Source organism: Dermacentor albipictus, chromosome 4, assembly GCF_038994185.2.
Source record: "Dermacentor albipictus isolate Rhodes 1998 colony chromosome 4, USDA_Dalb.pri_finalv2, whole genome shotgun sequence".
NCBI classification, from domain to species: domain Eukaryota; kingdom Metazoa; phylum Arthropoda; class Arachnida; order Ixodida; family Ixodidae; genus Dermacentor; species Dermacentor albipictus.
The window spans coordinates 48,569,701-48,590,324 of record NC_091824.1 but is presented as its reverse complement, the minus strand read 5'-3'; the positions used below and the strand labels follow the sequence as shown (position 1 = coordinate 48,590,324).

The window sequence follows — 20,624 nt, the reverse complement described above, 5'->3', positions numbered from 1 at the left end:
GATGGATATTATGAGCGTTTCCTTTGGAATGGGGCAGTGGGTTGCGCCACCAAGCTCTTGCTACTATACTGCCTAATATCCTACCTAGGTTAAACAATGCAAAAAAAAAAAGAGAAACATTATGAACCACCACGCCCAAATTTTCTGATCCCCTATTGCGAACCGTACTTTTGTACGTCTCCGTCTTTTGTCGTTTCCCTACTTTTCTTCCACCAATCCTCTAGTCGCCTCTTACTCACAGGGCTGCTGCCATTGCCTCTTGTGCCCATCAGTGAACTGCGGTGAGAGGGAGCATCAGTTGACACAACAACAAAGCCCATGCGGGAGGGTCTGGACATGGCAGTAGCTATGGCAGACCCCAACCCCGGAACAGTAGATCCTCACTTGTATGTTTCTTTTTTATCTTATGATGGGGGGGGAAACAATATGTACAATCCAAAAGTTACTGAAAGAAATGTTGCAGTTTTACAAAAGGCACTGTTAGGGATAGCAAAGTATTCGCCTGTTACACAAAGTAAGGTTCGCAGTTTTATGGACACCGTAAAGTGAAGTAAACATCTGTGTACTAACTAAAGTGTGGTGTAAGGCGACTAAAGACGCATAAACAGACTTCACTGGATGAGCGCAAGCACTTTCAGTCACAACGCTGCCATGATGAGGCACGCTGGAAGTGGGAAGCACGCATGCTCATCCCAAAGCGAATTTTCCACGCTGTCCCACTTCAACAATTGAACCATGTTGCATCTTCAAAAATTTGGAGGACGCTTAAGCTTCGCCTTTAAGTGTGGAACGAGATAGCATTCAGAGATCCCTGACTGCTTCTCACGCTTCTCGGCAACTGGAGCATATGTAACCGTAATGTTTACCGGGAAACGCTGGCTGCGAACACTATGCACAAAGGTGGGCTTTCTGGTAGAAACGCAGCGTGGGCCACGATGCGACGGAGGCGAGCGCCAGCTGGAGGTATTGCAAGGAACCAAGCATGCCGCTCCGTGGTCCCCGAGACACCCGCGCACCAGTGCGCACAAATGGTGGGTGCCGCGGCTGATTTGTGAATGGTAGAAACACTGGAAAAGGTGTTTCTTTGAGTTTTCGCGTAACAGAATTAAGTTTTCTCGTATAGTCAAATTACAATCCGAGAGCTATCATATCTGTAGGTTGTGTGTCAGTCATAGTTTACCATTTTCCCATGTATTTTAGCTTGAGAAATTCAATTATTTCAGTAAATTCCTTGCATCACATGGAGGGCCTTGGTATAGGTGGTTCGAAAAGCTTTTCGCTGTAACAACATCCAATGCTGACACCGGATTTTCTGCGACATGGGCTCCTTAACACTGTCACGTTAAAACTCAGCAGATCAAACCACAAATTGAAGCCACCAGCTTTCTCAGGTCACACCACCCGCGCCTGCAATCTTCAATACAATGGGCGCGGGCAGCGTATGCACACAGCCATGCTCGCTTATTCGTGTCAGCAGAAAGAAGACATGCACCAAAGTATACCGATTGGCTGTTGGTCTCGCACCCACAGAAGGATCACGTGGCCGCAACCTGTTATGCGGGCTGAGCCAAGCTCGCTGGCCAAGCGGGCTACACGTGTTGACAGTCGATGCCGCCGGTCTAAACTCACAGCCGATATCTATGCGCTTTCTCTTTGGGTTCTGGATGACAACCTCAAGTGCGTTCTGCTTTTCCACAAGGATTCATGAGGGCACAAGTGCTTCGTATTAAAGGCGTTTGACTGTATTACTTGGTACAGGCATTCCAAATCAGCGTTTATGGCTAGACTTGGCAAAAAAATTGCGAAAGTGTCAACACTACACCCCTCCTACTGCTGTAGAGTTTTTGCAATGCTTGTCTTAAGCAGCATCATCTGCTCCATGTAGCAGCTTTTGAAGAAATGAAGGATGAAGTTGATAGGAGTAGGCACGAAATAGAGAATTAAACTGAAGATGAGCTGCTGCACTATCTTGTCTGAAGTCCTTGTCTGCCTCCTATGACAGAGCTTGCCTTTCTAAAGAAGGCCCTTGCCTTATTGAGGGGCGTCTGGCACAAACAAAGGACAAGACCGGGCACAGATGTAACACAAACACAAACATGTGCATGCACGCACACACCGGCATACCTTTGTCGTTGGAGAGGGCCTTGGCTGAGAGCACGGTGACAGCGGCCACCGAGCAGGCATCCACAAACGTGCTGTCCACCAGGTGCCGTGCGAGGTGGCGCACGGTGGGGAACTTGTGTGAGAGTACCTTCTCGGCCCACTCGCGTACCAGCAGCCATGAGGCCTGACTCAGCTCTTCCCGCTCTTCTTCCGACCCGTCCTGTGGACACTCCTGGGCAGAGGATGCATGGGCCCACTCATCAGTGTGACGGTAGACGACGTCAAAATCAAACAATGGGGCCTAACCATAGCATTTACTGCTAAAATTACTAGACAAGAATTCATTTTTCTTCATTTAGGTATTTATGCACTGTGCTACTGTTTATTACACTTCAAATTATCGAAATCTTAGTTCTGTTATTTCTGTATCAACCTGTACTCTTAAATAAGACGTCAATGTTACTTGCCTTGGTCAGCGAGTCCTCGCTTGCTGACAGGTCTGGCAGTGTGGGCGATCTCATTTCACACTTTTTACGAAGCCCACTGTAACAGTACCTGCAAAGACAGAAAACATTGAGATATTGAATACAAATTCATCATGCAAACCTACTCGTGATGCCTATTAGTGTTTGAACTGAAGCGGATTTTCCACCAGACTTTTAGCATTAATGCGAGAGCATTACTTGGCTCATTGCTTGACCCCGCCGTCATCAGAAAGCTATGGCAGAAAGGCCACGACAGAAAAATGCCACACAAATTAGGCCATCTTCACCTAACAACAAAAAAATGGCCACAGTGAGGATTCGATTCTATGCCCCACCACCACTGCTATTGCTCCACAACCGAGCGGGCTTATCACTGCGCCACCGTTTCAACAGGCGACAGTGGTGAATATCTTCGAGGCTGTGCGAGCGGTTGGGCTCTGCCTGGGAAAAAAACAAAGCTCCACTGATACAACTCGGCTGAGAGGTTGCAAATATGGCCGGTTTGTCGTCTTGCGTTGTTGTGACCTCGCGAGTAGCAACGTTACACTCGGAAACAACTCACAGCAGCACTTAACTTGGTGACATAACTCGGCGACAAGCTCAGTGACAAGTAATGTTCTCACATTTACGCATCATAAGAATGGCCCTCCGGTGCCGCCATAGTCTTTTTATTTATTTATTCACTAAGCACTTTGAGACGCACAGTGCAGATAATATACAGCAGTCTCGAGGAATGTGGCCAAAGGCAACAGTCTGCCTGACTGGGCCGCAGCACCCTTAAACAGATGCGGAATGCAATGAGATGCAGAACACCCTTAGGGGGAATGTAGCCGACAACACAAAGGTACAATACAATTGAAAAGGGGGGAGAAAAAGGAAAAAAAAAGAATATACAAGTGCAAATGCAGCTTCACATAGATTTCGAGTGTTGCACCAATGACAAGCACAAATAAAGAAGGAAAAATAAATGTACAATGAACAATCATAATTGTACCTAGGGCATACTTAAGACACTCAACCAAATGCACCATTAGTACTATTTTAAAGGCAGAAGGAGACAAATCAGGGGCTAATTCATGAAGTATTAAATAGGTTTTGTTTAATAAAGAAGAAATTTGGAACGTCAATATCTGAGTGCTGTAGTTTGTGTGTGCCCGCGGGGTGACAATTTTACTTCACGTAAGACTATAGGCGGTTTCTTTGGGATATTAAGAGGTGTCGAAGTGTTGGCGGCTCATCAGTCTTAGTTGAAAAGCTTCAAGAGCAAGCCTGTACTGAAACTGAACTTCTATGGGAAGTATGTTAAATTTGACAAAGTATGGTGCCACATGCTCAAGGAATGGCAAATTACAAATGGACCATGTGGCTCTTTTCTGGAGCCTTACCAGTAGTGCAAAATTAGTTTTAGAAGTAGTTCCCCCCATAAGTAAACAACAGTGTAAGCAAGAGTGAAGGAGAGTATAAGATAGCTGCTTCTTTATGCATGTTGGTGTATAATTACGGATCATGTCCATTATCCCAGCCACATTTCAAAGATCTTTGCAAGTAACTTTAATATGAATGAACCAGTTTAAGTTAGCACGAAACTAAATTCCTAAAAATTTTGTTGACGTTGCATTTTGCAAGACCTGTTTCAGGTTTCCTGGCAAGAATTTATTTTTCAATTTAAAAGTAAGATATTTGGTTTTGTCAATATTTAGTTGGTTTGTTCGCTTGTAGCCAATGGTCCAAATGATCCAGTCGTTCAACTTCACGCATGAAAACTTTTTCAAGATTACGACCACAAAAAACACTGAACTATCATCGGTATATAATCAATTGAAGGGGTATCTGGAATATTCACTATGTCATTTATGTAGAGGAGGAATAAAGAAGGGACCAAGAAGAATCCTTCAGGAACCCCATACTATACCAAAGTTTCACAGAACGGGATGGATTCCTGAAACGAAACGCATTCTAGAGACCAATGGCAACGTTTTTGTGTGGAGACCCTCATACACCGCTTGCTAAAGTGGCAACCCTTAGACAGCCAAGTGCCTTTAAGCTCGGAGTCAAGATGTGAGGTTGCAAGTCTATTTTTATAATGCAACATGTCTAGTGACGAGGCATGATAGTGATAAGTGCTTCCACTCACTCACTAGCCAAGTGGCCAAAAATCAAGTAAACAAGTCCAAGTTCCAATGCCATGAGAAATCACAGCATATAGCTCAAATAAATTTTGCAGAAACCTGCAAGGTGAAATACAGTTAAACCTTGATATAACGAACTCTGGTATAACAAACTGCAATATAACGAAATTCTTGATGTAACAATGTATTCAACTTTTTGTAACTTCTTGTCCATAGAACAACATGTATAGCACCTCAATATAACGAAATGCATTTATACAGGATTTCAATGTATAACGAAATTTCACAGCTGCCACGAAGGAATACCGAGACAATGGAAACTTCCACAGATGCAGATGTCTACGTGGCTTAATTACAAGCAGCTGCTTGTGAATGCACCTCTCAAATTGCATGCTGCGCGATCAAGCATGAAAACGGAGTGGCATGTTTTGGACAAAGTACCAATATGATCCTACTGTGTCCCCCACACTGTGTGCTTTGGGTGCGAGTGAAAGCATGTGAAGTGGAGCCGAGAAGCATGAGGGCTTGAGTGTCGTCTTCCACCGAGGAACAAGGGAAAAGGGGGGCTAGGGAGCAAGGTCACAGTAGAACGCCAACATTAGCATGGAAAAAAAGTAAAGACGCATCACATACTAGCGGGGAGCACCTCCACGTATCAGTAAAATGTGCAGTGAAAGTACTTGCCGAGAGTTGCCCCTCGTGCCGAGCCTGCGTGGTCTCACCGATGGAAACACGTGTTTCATCACCTTGCCAAAGTCAGCCGCACAGAGTGGCTCAATCTTGTTCTTCTCAAAGAAACTCCTGCGCGTCAAAATCAAATATGGTAAAAGCAGGTGAATCGGAATTCCGCAGAGATGTCCTGACATGTAAATAAAAACTCAAAATGCACAAAAGTCAAAAGACATACAGCTGCCCACTGTTCATGAATGACATCATCACTGACAATGACATACGTTAATGACAATGACAATGACATACGTTAATGAAATACAACTGTTTATGGCATCACATGTTTACAAAACCCTACAAGTCATGGTGAAGCAGCAGAGTGAAGGTGAGAAGAAGTTTAATCTTTAGATAGTTTCTTTGTAATGGTAAGTTGTCAAACAACTGACATGTGCCCCATACAGCAGGGGAGGTATTCTGTAAGAGTCCACCTAGTGGACATGTCCATTTCGTCTGCTGCTGAAATGTTGATTCGCTGTGATGCTTGTCTGCTGTGGACATGCAGTGCAGTCCAGCCAATCACAAGTTCAACAGCAAAGAAATGGACATGTCCAGCAGGTAGACAGACTCCTACAGAATACCTCCCCAGATGTCATCTGTTACTTCTCAGAAAGCCATCATAACTTATTTTCATGCACATGATAGCAGGTGAAATGTCCTTAAACCATCTTTAAATTTGACAGGGTGCATAAAGATGTGCCAGTCAATCCATGCTTTGACAACATAAGATCATGCAGGAAGGAAAGATTTCCAGCAGAAGCCATCTCGCAATGAATGTCAACGTTATTGCGATTAGCATTGAAGCAATGTAGCGGCAAACTGTATCGCTACCGCCAAAACGGGTCACATATAAGGTGTGTACACAGCCAGACGAAGTCTTCTTCCTCTTGAGCTCCCACTGCTGCTTGTGGCAGTGGTAAGTTGGGCCAATGTACACTTAGCACAACTGAGAAGAACCTCGTAGATTACTTCTGGGGCACAACAGGTGGATGTGATGACGTGTAATGCTAATCGCATTAACGTCGACAGTCATCTTCTTCCTCTTCGAGCTTCCCACTGCTGCTTCCGGACGAAAACAACAGTGATCCAAGTTGGTGCCAAAGAAGTTCACTGAAGAGCGGCACATACCCAGGGGCACATACGCCGTGACCCAAGTTGGTCCGACAGTCGGTCTTGAACACGGCTCCCTCAGCACAGCAGCCTGATGCCTTACCTATTAGACCATGGACTACCCCGCGACCCAAGTTGGCGGGAAAACGGTTAGTCACGGAGAGACAGACATAAAGCAAACTGGGTGAAGTTCCCCAAGAATACTAATCGCATTAAAGAACCTAGAAGAGACCCTAAAACTCAAGCTGCACTGTAAAATGTGTGGCATAAGTCAAATTCCATTCTAGGCTTCACTGACCACTGTAATGTCCCAATACAGCGACGAGCATTCCTTAGACGTTTACCACGAGGCAACCCCCCCCCCATTCATCAGCGCCTATCCAGAAGTCAACGCAGCATTAACGCCGACTGTTGACAGGTCAACAAAAGCAGCCTCTACCTGAGCCTGACAACCTGAACTAATTGATGAAAAGGGTGAATGTCAAATGCTACCGTGGGAACGGCTTTGACCTTGGATTCCCATATTGCTAAATATGCGGGGGTGAAGGTACAACATAGAAGGCGGAGTTTGGCGGAATGGTTAGATATCATGGGCAGGATATTGCAACTGATTTGACGATTGTGGCTGGCTATAATACAGTCATCAGATCCTGTAGTCTAGTCGCCTAGGGAAGAAGACGACTGTATTAAAGGAGACTTTTGGTGCAGTGAGGTGGTGCTGACATGTCCTAATGTGAACTCAAGACGTCTAATATGCTCCTGCATTGAGTGGGTTTCCGTATCTGGAGCCAGTGCAGATAGTGTAAAATAAACCCATTACCCTTCATTCCTGCTACCAGATGTACTCATAGATAGGCTTGATGCATTCCTGATCCATACGCCACTTCGAGCCACAACGCCACTTCGAGAAGCAAATATCAATGGTTGCTAAGGGAGTCGGTTGTTCTCGGCCGCTGACAGAAAGTGAAGAAGAATGCAGGCACTTCAACAGTTGCTGTCAAACTTTTATTAAACTAGTGCCAGACCGTGGAAGTAGCCTGAAGTACTTATTTTGGCTTTACAAAACTGAAGAGAAGTCTCCAGACAGAATAAGGCGATGATCGCATGCAGCCATAAACAAAAGTAAATGGATCACCACATTGTTACAAAAGATCAGAGGGTGGAATGAATTAAAATACATCAGTCAGAAGACAACACATAACGAAATGCAAAACAGGCCGATAGACTTACAATAAACTGGGGATAACAACACATGAGGACTTTCAGGCAGTGCACTCCAATCAATTACTCTCAGAAAAAATGAATACACTTAAAAATTCTGGTGCAAACACCCATTTTATGCAACGGAAATGTTTATGGTGGGAAGCTGTAGACATATTCAACTATGTCGTTGCAAAACAACTCGCAAAAGATTTTGAATCAAGCAAGTTTTATTCTGTGTTCCAAGTTAGCATATTGCAGCATTACTGATGAATTACATGGTTTAAAGCAATTTTAGATGTAAGCAGCAGCTAACCATTTCATTTTTTGGTCTTTCTATACATGTTAATCTGCAGAGGCCTCAAATGATTCTAGAAGATTCAAGGAAACGTTTAATGCAAGTTTTATACACTACCAACTGTAGTGAAGATGTGGTGTTGCCTAAAATATGTTTTAGGAAGAGCAGAACATCCGTGAATGATGTTAACGTTATTTCCTGATGTACTTACAACTTACTATATATTTGTAATCTGGTGTTCCAGATTCCCACTATTTCAGTATTAAGTATTTTGCACATTTTTTGTAATACAGCGTATGGGTGTGCTATTTTATCGAGGTTTATAACTATGCTCCTATATAATGGGCCACGCCACCAGCTCATTCAACTTTATTTAAAAATAAAAACTGATCTAGATGTTTTTAACAAAACTATAAATTATGCAATCATCTATGAATGATTTCATGCATACAGATGATTCTATAACTTTTTCAAGGTCACTGATAAAAAAGATGCCAATTCCAGAGTCACTTCAGAATGTCTAAAAATCAAGATCATGGCCCAACTACTTAGATACATAGTGTTTGTGACCAGTAAGATGGAGAATGAGCCCAATTTATAATCTGTGGTGTTCCTATTATTTGCATTTTGAATGTGGCAGTCCACTGAACACTTTTGAACAATCCAGAAAAATAGTGTGCCTCACCACCCTTATCAAGAAGTGAAGCAAGTTACAGACTGATCATTAGCTTTGAGGTGTATCCTCACCAACTAGCGATCGATTCACTGTGCTCTAAAACATATCTGTCACTATCATGTGCTCCAGGATACCACGTGTGCAAGAGGTGAGCAATATATGTTGCTGTGTAGAGATGCTTTCTTTCCAAATTTCATGCATCAATGACAATGCAAGACAGCACCAGGAAGTGATGTCAAGTTTCCTTCATCTTTGCCAGGTTTTCCTTCTTCCCACATGCCAGCTCGGCAAGTATGTATGCACTCTGTAGATTGGTCTGTTGTGCAATGGCGATTGCTAGCCCCAGCTTTCGCAGGTATTTGTGTAAAGCTGGGGACGAACTCGGTGGGAACGTGTGAGCGCAACGGCTTAGCTGGCACAAGTGGAAGCACTGAACATGCATAGTGCAGGTGCGAAGAGCACAGTGTCCAGACTTGTACGTAACGAATTGCATGTAATTAATTACTTGTAACCAATTACACATTTAGCAGTGTTGTAATTGTTCAATTACTTTGTTTACTCAGGAATGCTCAGTGTAATTCAACTACTTTTCTCCAGCAACAAATTACATGTAATCGATTGCTTTATCGACGTGTAACAGGTGACGCAGTTCGAGCACTTGAATTTGGCTGGAAGTTCAGTAGAATGCCCACAGTCGCGCCACTTAGCAGCCCAGCGGTTGCACTTGTTCAGACAAACGTGGGCGCTCAGAACCGGCTTCCTCATCAAGGTTGTGTGGTCTGTATTGTTGGCACCGCATTCTGCATCTTACAATGGTTTTGCACTTCTGTTAAGGTCCCTACCTTAGTTTCTGTGCGACATGAATGCCACCATGACAGAACGCTCAAATTCAGTTTAAGCTAAGCTTTTTCCATTTTATTTGAATAGTTTTCAAATTCTGACTGCTTAATACCCCATCGATGTTCGTACATTTCAGGGTCTCTGCTGATGTCGTCACACGAAAACGAGGAAAGACCAAAAAAATTTTGAAAAGCAATTGTTACTGAAAATAAATGTGTGAAGGGCTGCAGCGGATGTACTGAAAGAGTCAGGCCAGCCCGTTTTATTTATTGTGTGCATTTCAATAAAAGTTGGGAGGAACATAATGTGAATGTAATCAATTAATTTCTAGTAACTGCTCAGTTACTTTTGTGGAGTAGTAATTGGTCACTGCAATCAATTGCGTTCTTGAATGAATGAACTGTAAATCTAATCGGTTATCTTTGTTCTTGGCCATGTACAAGTTTGGATGCGTACCAGCACGTTGTCTGCTACTGCAGCACACGCTGTGCGACATGATCAGAAGGCATTACGCACCAAGAGCCATGTTCTCAGTCAGTGATCATGAACCTTGTCCAGCATGTGAATTTCCAAAGAAATTCAAAAAAGATAGGCTGAGCAGCTGTGCGATAATTGCAAGGAAGCTCATTTGTCTTTGCTGCAACTCTCAGACGGCCACTCACTACCACAGCAGACAACGCAGGGGGGACAGCTCTTGTTGTGCTTTGCACGTCTAACACTGCACCTCTGCAATGTTTCTGTCAGCACCACAGCTAGCATTGCAAGGACTTCTAGCCACGCACTTGCATGTTGCCAGTAAGCTTGATCCCTGTGATGTGCAACACAGTGTTAAAGGGAACATACTAGTGTGTGGCTCTCACTTTGCTGGCAGTCCAGCTGCAATGGCGAACTAGGTGCAGTGAGGCTCACTTTAGTTCATTTAGTTCACTTTAGTTCATTCACAAAACTAAAGGTATTTGAATGCACTGCAGAGGTGTGTACAAAGGTGCCAGCATCGCCAACCATAAGCTGTCTGCTGCAAAAACGGGTGACTGCACTCTTGCCAAAGAGAAAAATTTGCATGTCCTCTACACTTATGCATTCCCTTACAGTGGACCACACGGTACATTGAGGTGACCTAGCCTTTGGTTGGGCGAGCACCATTCTCAGCAACACTGGCAGATGCAGAACATCCTATGAAATTACAGGTGCTTCACAGGTGATTCTCAGTAAACCGGCCAAGCTCTTTAAGTTACCACAGCATGTGCTTATACTGTAACATTTTCTGCTCCTTTCTCTCCCTGCGCAGCTCCAGAATGGAATGGCCTTTCCAATTGTATAGCCGCAATCACCTGGCCGACATATTTTTTTTAACTATAACCGGTCACCCTTCATCCTGAGCCGCACAGCAGATGATCTTACCTCATTATTCTGCAATCCCACCCCTTATAGAAAATGTGCTGAAGGTGCCTTTAATGTAATAAATTGAACTGAACTGAATTGCAAGCCTTGGCCCAAGTTTAGTTCTCATCAGGACGAAATGACTATTTTTATACAAATCCTTTTCGGTTACCCTTTATGGAGGGTTTTCCACATGATGGGCGGCAGCGGAAACGCCGCTAACCGCTTGAGTTTATCGCCCACCGCTCTGGGCTTACCACCCACTGTGCCAATTGACCGACCAAAGTTAGATTTTTCTCTTTTTTTTTTCATAGTTTTGATCACATGGGGAAATATTAGCAATAAAAGTGATGTAGAATTGGGAAAAATCACGCTTGTCTAGTGGGCCATTGAGAAAATCGCACTTTCCTAGTGGGCCACTAACGAGAATCAGGCAGATAATTGGGCGCCAAGAGGTGTCATCGCACTGCAAAGTGTGCAACCCATGGCACTTTCTGTTGATACGCCGCCATTTTGATACCATCGTGAAGAAGAGGGATCTGATTTTCATACGGCAGCAGTGGCGCATTTTGCTGCGCAAAAATAGAAGCATAAGAAGCGAACAAAAATTGGAAAAACCAGCATCATAATTCATTACTACTGCCACGTGGACATGAGAGCGCTTCTACTGGCCACCACAGATTCGAATCGTCAGCAAGTGTTTCATGCACATTTTGCAAGCTGTGAGCTGTGCATTTCTTTGTCCTGGAGTAGTTTGCATATCGCATTAGGATGTGTTGCTGGCTCAAGTTGGTTGTGTTAATGCATCCAAAACGCAAAACTGGTGACAACAATTCAAAACGGCAGAAGGTCTTGTTGGAAACAAGAAAGAGAGAAAGACTTAGTTGCTGTAACAACCCCTACAAAATGTCTAGGGAGCGTTGTGCTTATGCTATATTGACAAAGCATTTTGCTGGGGGTCACTGGTTTTACCTGCGGGTCAATCAATCAATCAATCAATCAATCATATTCTGCCAAATAGCATGTATATACAGGCATAAAAGGCGGAAACCCAGAATGAGGTTGTTGGAGGGATTTATTATACTAGTAGTAAACGCATGCATCACCTGAGCATAAATTAAAAGACGCATCTTATTCATAAAAAATACAAGGTAACAGACAGAACACATTAAAAGAAACATAGAGCACATTACCATAAAATTCAGGATGCAAACATCAAATGTGTTGGTTTATATCTATGAGTCGCACTAATTGATTGATTGACCAATGGAGTTCAAACAAGACAGAAGTTCACAGGAAGATGGAGGCTTGAAGAAATAATAGTGGTAGAACATGTTTTGACAAGGGGACTTGTCTACGTTGTTGCACTGAAAAGACAAGCCGCCTGTCGAAATGTTGTTTCCCACTATACATTCCTTGTTCGAGTACTGTTAATCAAAAGCAATGCAGGAGCTCGGAGAGAAACTGTAGTAAAAAAAAGGGGGAGGGGAGGGCTCCAGATTCATTTCGGCTATCTGGGGTTCTTTAAATGCGCACCCAATGCTTGTAAGCAAGCGTTCTTGCATAGTGCCCCTGTCGGAATGACGACCACTGTGGCCGGGAACCGAACCAGTGACCTTGTGCTCACCTGTACTCCTCGTAAACCTCCTGCTTTGGCAGCGATGTCTCGGGGTCTTCCTCGAGGTGGCTCTGAATCCAGGTGTAAGTCTGCGCCACCTCCGCGTCTGCCTTCTTGCCCAGCGGATTGCCCGAACTTTTCCTACACAGGGTGCAATATGCATCACGACATCACTCTCAGTTGGGGTTGCCACTAATCCCAAATTTAGCAGGACAGTCCAAACTTTTGAGTAAATGTCCAGAGTCTTGAGTTGACAAAGCCGGGGATGGCCAGTTGTCCTGGGACGGCCAGTTTCTTCCCCCTCCCCCCCCTCTACTGAATAACACTCAATACCCATATTTCCTTTTTACAATGCCTGACATCTCAGTTGCACTTCTCTTTTGTCTTCTATTGCGTTGTCATAAAAATAAAGGTGGTTTTGTTTCTGAAGTGGTCCTAGCGTCGTTGCAGGCCCTAGCCATTTACAGTGCCTCTATCTGCATTGGTAGCTGTGTCAGCCAGGCAACTACTGCACCTTTTTTTTTTTTTGTAAGATCGCGACATGGTAGGACATGGTAGGCTTGTGTGCAAAGTTTGGCCATCTCAGAAAATTTTATTCCCACTCAAAAGTAATGTAAAACCTGCATTAAGAAGTATATATTTAAAACGTGAACAAGCAGGTAAGTAATGAATTGCTTAAGCTTAATTAGTGACTATGTTTAAGCAACTGATACAGTTTAAAATTGACTAGCTGGTGCAGGAACATGTCTCAAAAACAATACAAAATGGGGCTGGAGAAAGACAGTATAAATGCAAGCAGTAAGATAAATTAATAAAAAAGAAAAGACCATGGATTTTTTTTAAAATAACACTGCAAGCCCTTCATGAAGACAGGTATCATAGTTAATGAAGAATTAAAGGACAATAGGTGAGAAGAGCTGGACAGGACAGAGCACAAAGTTCAACTGGCAGTGTGTTCAGTTCGTGCAGGATGACCAAAAACGTAATGTGAAGTTTGTCCTGCCTGTTTCTTCTCGTCCACTGTCCTTTATTGAATTAAATTTTGTCGCCCGATGAGTACATCTGGCGTTTGTAAAATGATGGTAATTGCACTTGGCCAACAGGAACTCACTGCTTAAGAGGATCTGCATCGACGGGAGTCCCAGTAGGAAGCTGGACGTACAGATATAGCTTCTCAATGTCCGTAAGCTGACCGACATCCTCCTGCGGACACAGACAGAGGAGAGAGAGAATCATTTTACCACACGAGAGATTACCCGAGTACAAGACACACGATTACATTGAGCCATGTATAGTACGTCCCCACAAATGGCTACAGTGGCTAATGCCCTCAAACCACACAGAATAATGTGTAAATGAGAATACTAGGTTTACATAAATCTCCTACAGACCAGTCAACCTGATGATTTTAAAGACACTGCAGTTGAAGCAAGAATATTCTAAAATCAGGGTCAAGATACTAAAAACTGCTTTACTTCTCCAACTGTTGACTAATTATTTAAACAAATGCTGGCAGGAAGTATTTCATGATGACTGCTGACGTTAACGCAATTAGCACTGAAGCAATGCAGTGACACGCCATACTGCCACCGCCGAGAAACGTCATGTATGAAGCCTGTACTGCAGCCGGACTCCTCTCATGTGCTTCCCTCTGGACACACTGTGCCCTCTAGTGGTGTCATCGCAAAGCCTGCACGGGGGCACGTGTCTGAATATATATCCTGGTAATATTGTCTGAACATATATGATGCAGCTTGATTCCACCCAGAGCCGGATAAATTTTGAAAGCTTTTTTTCTTTTTGTCATTGAAGAGCAGCACATACCAGCACATACAGCACATACCAGCACATACCAAGTCTGGCCAACGGTTGTTTCGAACCAGATTCCCTCACAGCCCAGCAGGCTGATGCTCTGTCCATTAGACCATGGACTACCCAGTGACCCAAGTTGGCATAAAAGGTGTTAGATACGGATAGACTGACAGACAGACAGAGAAACATGCTGCAAGCTGGGCGAAGTTCCCAAAGAATGCTAATCGCATTAAAAATAACAGACTGTCCTGCAGGGATGCCATGAACATATGCTTTGTTCTATAGTCACAGATAGAATTATCTATGCTAAAGACAAATGGAAATATTTATAAGGCTTATTTATGCAGTACTTATGTGGTTAATGAAGGGAGAATTAGACATCCATCTAAACGTAGCTAAGTGCTACAAAGGAAACCCATACTGGTTCCTCGAAAGGAAAGCTTCACAGTTGAAGAAAAATTCGTCTTGGTTCGGGACTCCAACCCGGCACCACCGCCTTTCCGGGGCAGCCGCTCTACCATCTGAGCTAACCAGGCGGCTAGCAGATGGCCACCTGGTTAGCTCAGATGGTAGAGCCCCGGAAAGGCGGTGGTCCCGGGGTCGAGTCCTGGACCAGGACGAATTTTTCTTCAACTGCAAAGCTTTCCTTTCGAGGAACCAGTATGGGTTTCCTTTGTAGCACTTAGCTACGTTTAGGTGGATGTCTCATTTTCCCTTCATTAATTACTTCTCTCCACCTTGCGGGTTTCCGCAGCACTATTATGTCAGTACTTATGTGGTGTTGGTCGGAATGCTTCTGTAGAGCAAGTGGTAGTGGTGTGAGTAAATTTTTAAAAAATTAAGCGAGTCTGAAAAATTGGGTGGTGAGTGTATAAGTATCCTTTTGAACCAGTTTGGCCCTGAACAAGCCAGAAGCCATGAAATTACTGGTGTCCTTATGAAAACCATAAACAAGCTCTGAAAATTCAGCACTTTACAAAAATTCATAAGATTTAGCAGGTATGCTCCCAGCTAAACTGCTGGCTTTCTCATGCTTAAATTTCACATACAGATGTAGCACATTACTTCTGTGTGCCTTAAGTACTAGCCTGTTTCGTACAGAATAAATCTGGAGTACAATAACTTGAATGAACCATCAGCTTCACAGAAAACAAAGTGCTGGATGTGACACATTAGGTGAACCTGGGGCAGTATTCTATGGTGATTACTTTTGGATACAGTTTCACTTTCTGCAGATTTTGGGAGAACAGGGGCGCTATAACATAAAGCTATTCCAAACTTTTCTATTCCAATTCTGCAATCAGCCCTACGTGATTGGTTAAGAACTTTTTTGGACCACCCCCACTTCACCTGGCTGTCACGGGAGGTCACGAAAACAACGATAGCTCGATGTGTGAACACTGATTATGCATGATTTGACCGAACAAAAACAAAACAGTTATTTCTGATTTGACGCCTTTTCGCCATTAGCCCTTGGCTATTGGTCAAAGGCTTTCGGGCTGCACCCACTTCACGTGCTTGTCACGCGACGTCACAAAACCACAAAAACTTACCACGTCAAAGTAACATGTACCCGTTGCATTAATATACCGAACAAAACTGAGTTTTCTTCTGAATAGCTGCAGGCCACCCCGTTCCAAAAGGAATAAAAGATGACTGCCGCCTATCGCCCAGGCACTGGCTACTCGCACCTACAGGAAAGCATGGGTTTATTTATATATAATAAAACCTTTTTCGTGGCCATGTAACGTTTTCGAGCACTTTCGGCACGTTTACGACCTCGTTCTGACAACTCTTCTTTGCTGAAGATCCATTTTAGCGTCATTCTTAAGCTTCCGTTGCATGCCGCCGCGATTTTTGACCAACCACCGCGAGTTAAACAAGGCAAAGCAGATTAACCGCAGACGCCGGCACCACCCTCTTCGTCCGGTTATCGATTTTCAGTGCAGCGGCTCGGCTCCATCAAATCCCTCTCCACTTGAGCATGCTCCCCCCGCCTCTTGTCAGCAATTAGATAAGACAAGCTGCTCAGCGTAGGCAATGTTATTCGTTTTTGAAGCAAGCAAGAGCGACCTCCTATGAACGAGGAGAGCGTTTGATTGGTCTGTTCAGACAACCCTGCGAGTGACCACCCGATGCTTGCATTGGCGGTTACGCAAATTTGACATCAGGAGAATAAAATTATCTTGGAATAGTTTTACGTTACAAGGCCCCAGGGCCAGTATAACGTAAGACCATTTCAATCTGTTTTTATTCCAGATCGGCTACTAGCCATCCGTGATAGGTCAGAATGGTTTAAGTTCAAACTGTATAGGCAGGTGCATTGCCCATATGGGCCAAGCCCAAAACATTTAGACCTATAACAGAGGGCCAATGACTGATCTGAAAAAAACAACAACAACAAAAAACAAAAAAAAACAAAAAAAACCAGATTGGAATAGTTTTACGTTATGCCAGCCTAGGCACTGGACGCATACAAGTGTATGACCAACAGTGCTCTTGACACTGCAGAGATAGCAAGTTTGGCATGGTGCCAGAAATGCTGTTGGCTGTGTATGCAGACATGTCCAGTGCCAAAACTTGTGAAAGTGAAATTAGTATCTCCAAAGTGATTGCCCAAGAATACTGCCCCAGCATTGGCAAAATATTATAGCTGACGTTACTGTGTTAAAACTGAGCTTCAACCAACCCTGAATAATTATTTATTTGGCATTCACTTTAACGGTAATCCACAACGTAAATGTAATCTGTGACGATTACAGACAAAACAACATTGATTTTGCTGCAATGTGACTGTGTTGCTGTTCATCATTGCTAGGTGAAAAAAGGGAAGTGTCAACCAAGCGTCGATGTACATGGTTGTTCAAATGATTCAATAAGTAAATGTTGATAATATGCTTCTACACTGCCTCTTTTTCATGGTCATTATATTCACTTAGCTTGTATCTTACTTGTATCGTTTTGTATTTGTATCTTAATTGTATCATATTTTATGCGCAATTAGGGTGATGCCCATTGGGTCTCCTTTGCCATCCTGCAACATCGGAGACGCTTGCTGTACTCTTCAGAAGTCTTGGCAGCCATGAATCAGTGTTGGGTGACTCTCTTTCATAAGAGCCCCTAAATGCTGCTTGATATCCATCAGATTCTAGCAAGCATGATGTGAAACACACATTTGGGTGAGACAGGCCTCGTGTCCTACAGCCATCTTGGTGTGGCTTGCATGTGTTTCATGCACATCGGCACTCTAATTGGCTCGTCGAATGCACGCAGCCTCGGCGTGCTTGCATTTCCTTTCTTCAGCATCGACAGTTGTCTTTCAACATGGCAGCATGTTGCCGTTATGAACCCCTCAGGGGGCAATATATAGTCTGGCATTCTTGGCATGCCAGGCAGCAGCCAGTGAAGTTGATACATCATGCCAGCGATGCCAGGATCGCCAAAGATTTGCCCCTGTATAGCTTGACACGCTGAACATGGCCTACAACTACGTGGGATCAGTTGCTGCCCCAGTGCATGCGCACAGGTGCTGGTGAGCGGGTGCTGTTTCGTTTGTCAAAGGCGCGAACTCGGCATGATCTCTTCATTGCACCCAAGCTGTAAGTCAGCATGCTGCCTGCCAGTCAAGCTAGTGCGCAATGCACTCTGGCCTAGCAGCTTCATCAGCATGAGATGGAACATGTTCTAGTCCCATGCCGGCCACTGCTAGTCACGCTGACTGTGGCAGACACTAGACTGTATGAGTATCCACCTTTAGCAGGCAAGGCAGAACTGCGCCATGCGTGACATGCATCCACGATACGTTGGAGTATAAATTTCCAAGCTTTGTCAAGGCCAGCCACTAAGTAGAAATCAGTGAGGCCACTTTCGCACTCACGTGAACTCAAAGATGACAGTGTGCATTTTGCACTCAACTCATGCTCCCTCCTAAACTCTAGGGTGCCTTGATGTATGTGCCATCCTTCCTGCAGTGCGTAGTGGCGTAAATGCAGCGAGGCACCCTATTGAAATTTGGCACTCCACAGTATCAGTTAAATGAGACTTGGTGGCCACATGGCAGAGGGTGACAGCAACACAGAGACACCCATCCCACCCCATTTACAACTGCTTGCACTTGTTGTTCATTATATCTTTAGTTGCTTACAGTTGAACATATTCCGGGCATGATGAGGTATTATTTAATACTATTGTCATGTTCATACAACATCCACAAGTCACCTAACCGACCACTGCCCATTAGTGGCTACAAGATACCCAGATCCCAGATATACCAAATCCATGTGAAGTAGGATAAGAAGGCATTGTCTTCAAAACAGTATGTGTCATCTTTTGCTGATACTTCAAGAGATAACGCCACTGTTCTGTTCAAACAGAATATAAATGTTTTTTGCTTGATATCGCCCTAGATGAAATTTGTAAAGCACCAAAGGGCAGTATAAGATCTCTCTCTCTCTTAAACACACACACACACACACACACACACACACACACACACACACACACACACACACACACACACACACACACACACACACACACACACACACACACACACAAGTAACAGGGTTAAAGAAAATAACAATAAGGCAGCCAAAGGGAGCCAAAGAACAAAAATGTCTACTGGGTTACAATTCACAGCTTAGATAAAATCTCAGTGTATTTTAAAGACACGAACAAGTTATTTGCTGGTATTATTGATTGGTTCTTGTAGTTTCACGTCCTACAAGATACCGCAGTAAAGGGCTCTGGATGAATTTTGACCAACTAAGGCTCTTTAAGTGCACCTACATATATGTACACAGTGCTTTTACATTTCTATACCACTGCAATGGGACCGATGCCATGGCCAGGATTCAAGCCCCCCAACTTTGTACTCAGCTGGAGAACACCATAGCACCTGTTTGCATGGGTGTTTGATGAAAGAGAATATCAAGTTTGTAAGGAGAAGCAAAAGGATGATTTTTCTGTTTTTGCTTCTTTGGATTTTACAACGCAAATCTAACACAAGATGATGACGACCTTTCTATGTAAAGTTCATCACAAGACCTGACGTGGCCTTAATTCTGAGAACTGCTTACTCTGACAGCAGCTGTTTAAAACAAGCCTACTCAACTAATAACTCATCATGGCAAGCGAAGCGAAACATAAAGGAATAAAATTATTATAAGGCAAAGGTATTGTTACTTGAACCTGTACTCTGTAGGCAGGTTCCAGGCTTGCTTCTTCATTTGTTAATTATCAACCATTAATTTCTTTTTAATTATTCAGGAATAGTATTGCCAATTTATGCTTGCAATGATTCCAGCAAGACAACATTCCGAATCTACAAATACTGAGCAAATATTTCTGCAGATCCACTAAAAATGCACTATGGAATGATTAAAAAAGATGTCTAAATAAAGTAAGGTAAAGAACCATTTTCCCATTTTCAAATGCCAGTAATTTGAACAGATATGCTGCAAACACCAGAAAAACACATATGATATGTGAAATTCTGATAGTGTACAATTCAATTACACTAACTGCAATGTAATTATTTCGTGAATTTTAAAGAACAACTCATGTTTTATGACACAAAAGTGTGCCAGAAGGGTTGCTTAAAGGGACACTAAAGGTAAATACTAAGTCAACGTGGACTCTTTAAATACCATTCCAAAAACCTCCCAACGCTTGTTTCGTGCCAAGAAAAGTCTTATACCCCTGTCAAGTAGGCAAGTTAAGAGCACTTACGTAGAGTGCACTCGTTTTTAACTGCACTTTCCCAAATCTAAACGTCGCAAGCAGAATGTACTCGCAGAAGAGTGCACTCTGGTCGGAGTGCGTAACCTCACCGCCAGCGGTTTGAACGATACAAAGTATAATGCATAGAAATAGGGCACAGAAGTTCATTCTAGCTGTTGAACAGCTTTTAAAAAGATAACCAGAACAGAACTCGCTGATATTCTGTTCTAGCAGGATCAAATGCTGCCTCGTCACATGCCATTATGTTGTTCTGGATTGGCTAGGCATTCGTCTTGGCTGGCCTTGACTTGTGACACTCATATGATGAAAATATTTTCATATTTTGTTGAGTAAATATAGATTAAGATGGCTTTTTATTTATAATACAACTAAAGCAATCGTTTTTTAGAAGGTTCTTTTTATTTAATCTACATCTTCAAAAAACACGATTTTAGTCTGTCAACATTTTTTTTAGTATGAGTGCGCTCTGTTTTCCCATTTGGCACCGTGTAGCCTAATGTGTCAC

General features: G+C 43.4%; 1 protein-coding gene across 1 annotated transcript in view; it reads right to left on the bottom strand.

The window, feature by feature from the left end:
• Positions 1 to 20,624, bottom strand: part of LOC135915389 (mucin-5AC) — a 50,191-nt gene that overhangs the window by 21,942 nt on the left and 7,625 nt on the right. Inside the window, exons 3-7 of the mRNA XM_065448426.2 lie at positions 13,677 to 13,768; positions 12,575 to 12,706; positions 5,402 to 5,518; positions 2,571 to 2,658; positions 2,125 to 2,335 (exon numbers count right to left, since the gene is read on the bottom strand). Coding sequence (XP_065304498.2) covers positions 2,125 to 2,335; positions 2,571 to 2,658; positions 5,402 to 5,518; positions 12,575 to 12,706; positions 13,677 to 13,768 — 640 coding nt within the window. The remainder of the gene's footprint in view (positions 1 to 2,124; positions 2,336 to 2,570; positions 2,659 to 5,401; positions 5,519 to 12,574; positions 12,707 to 13,676; positions 13,769 to 20,624) is intronic.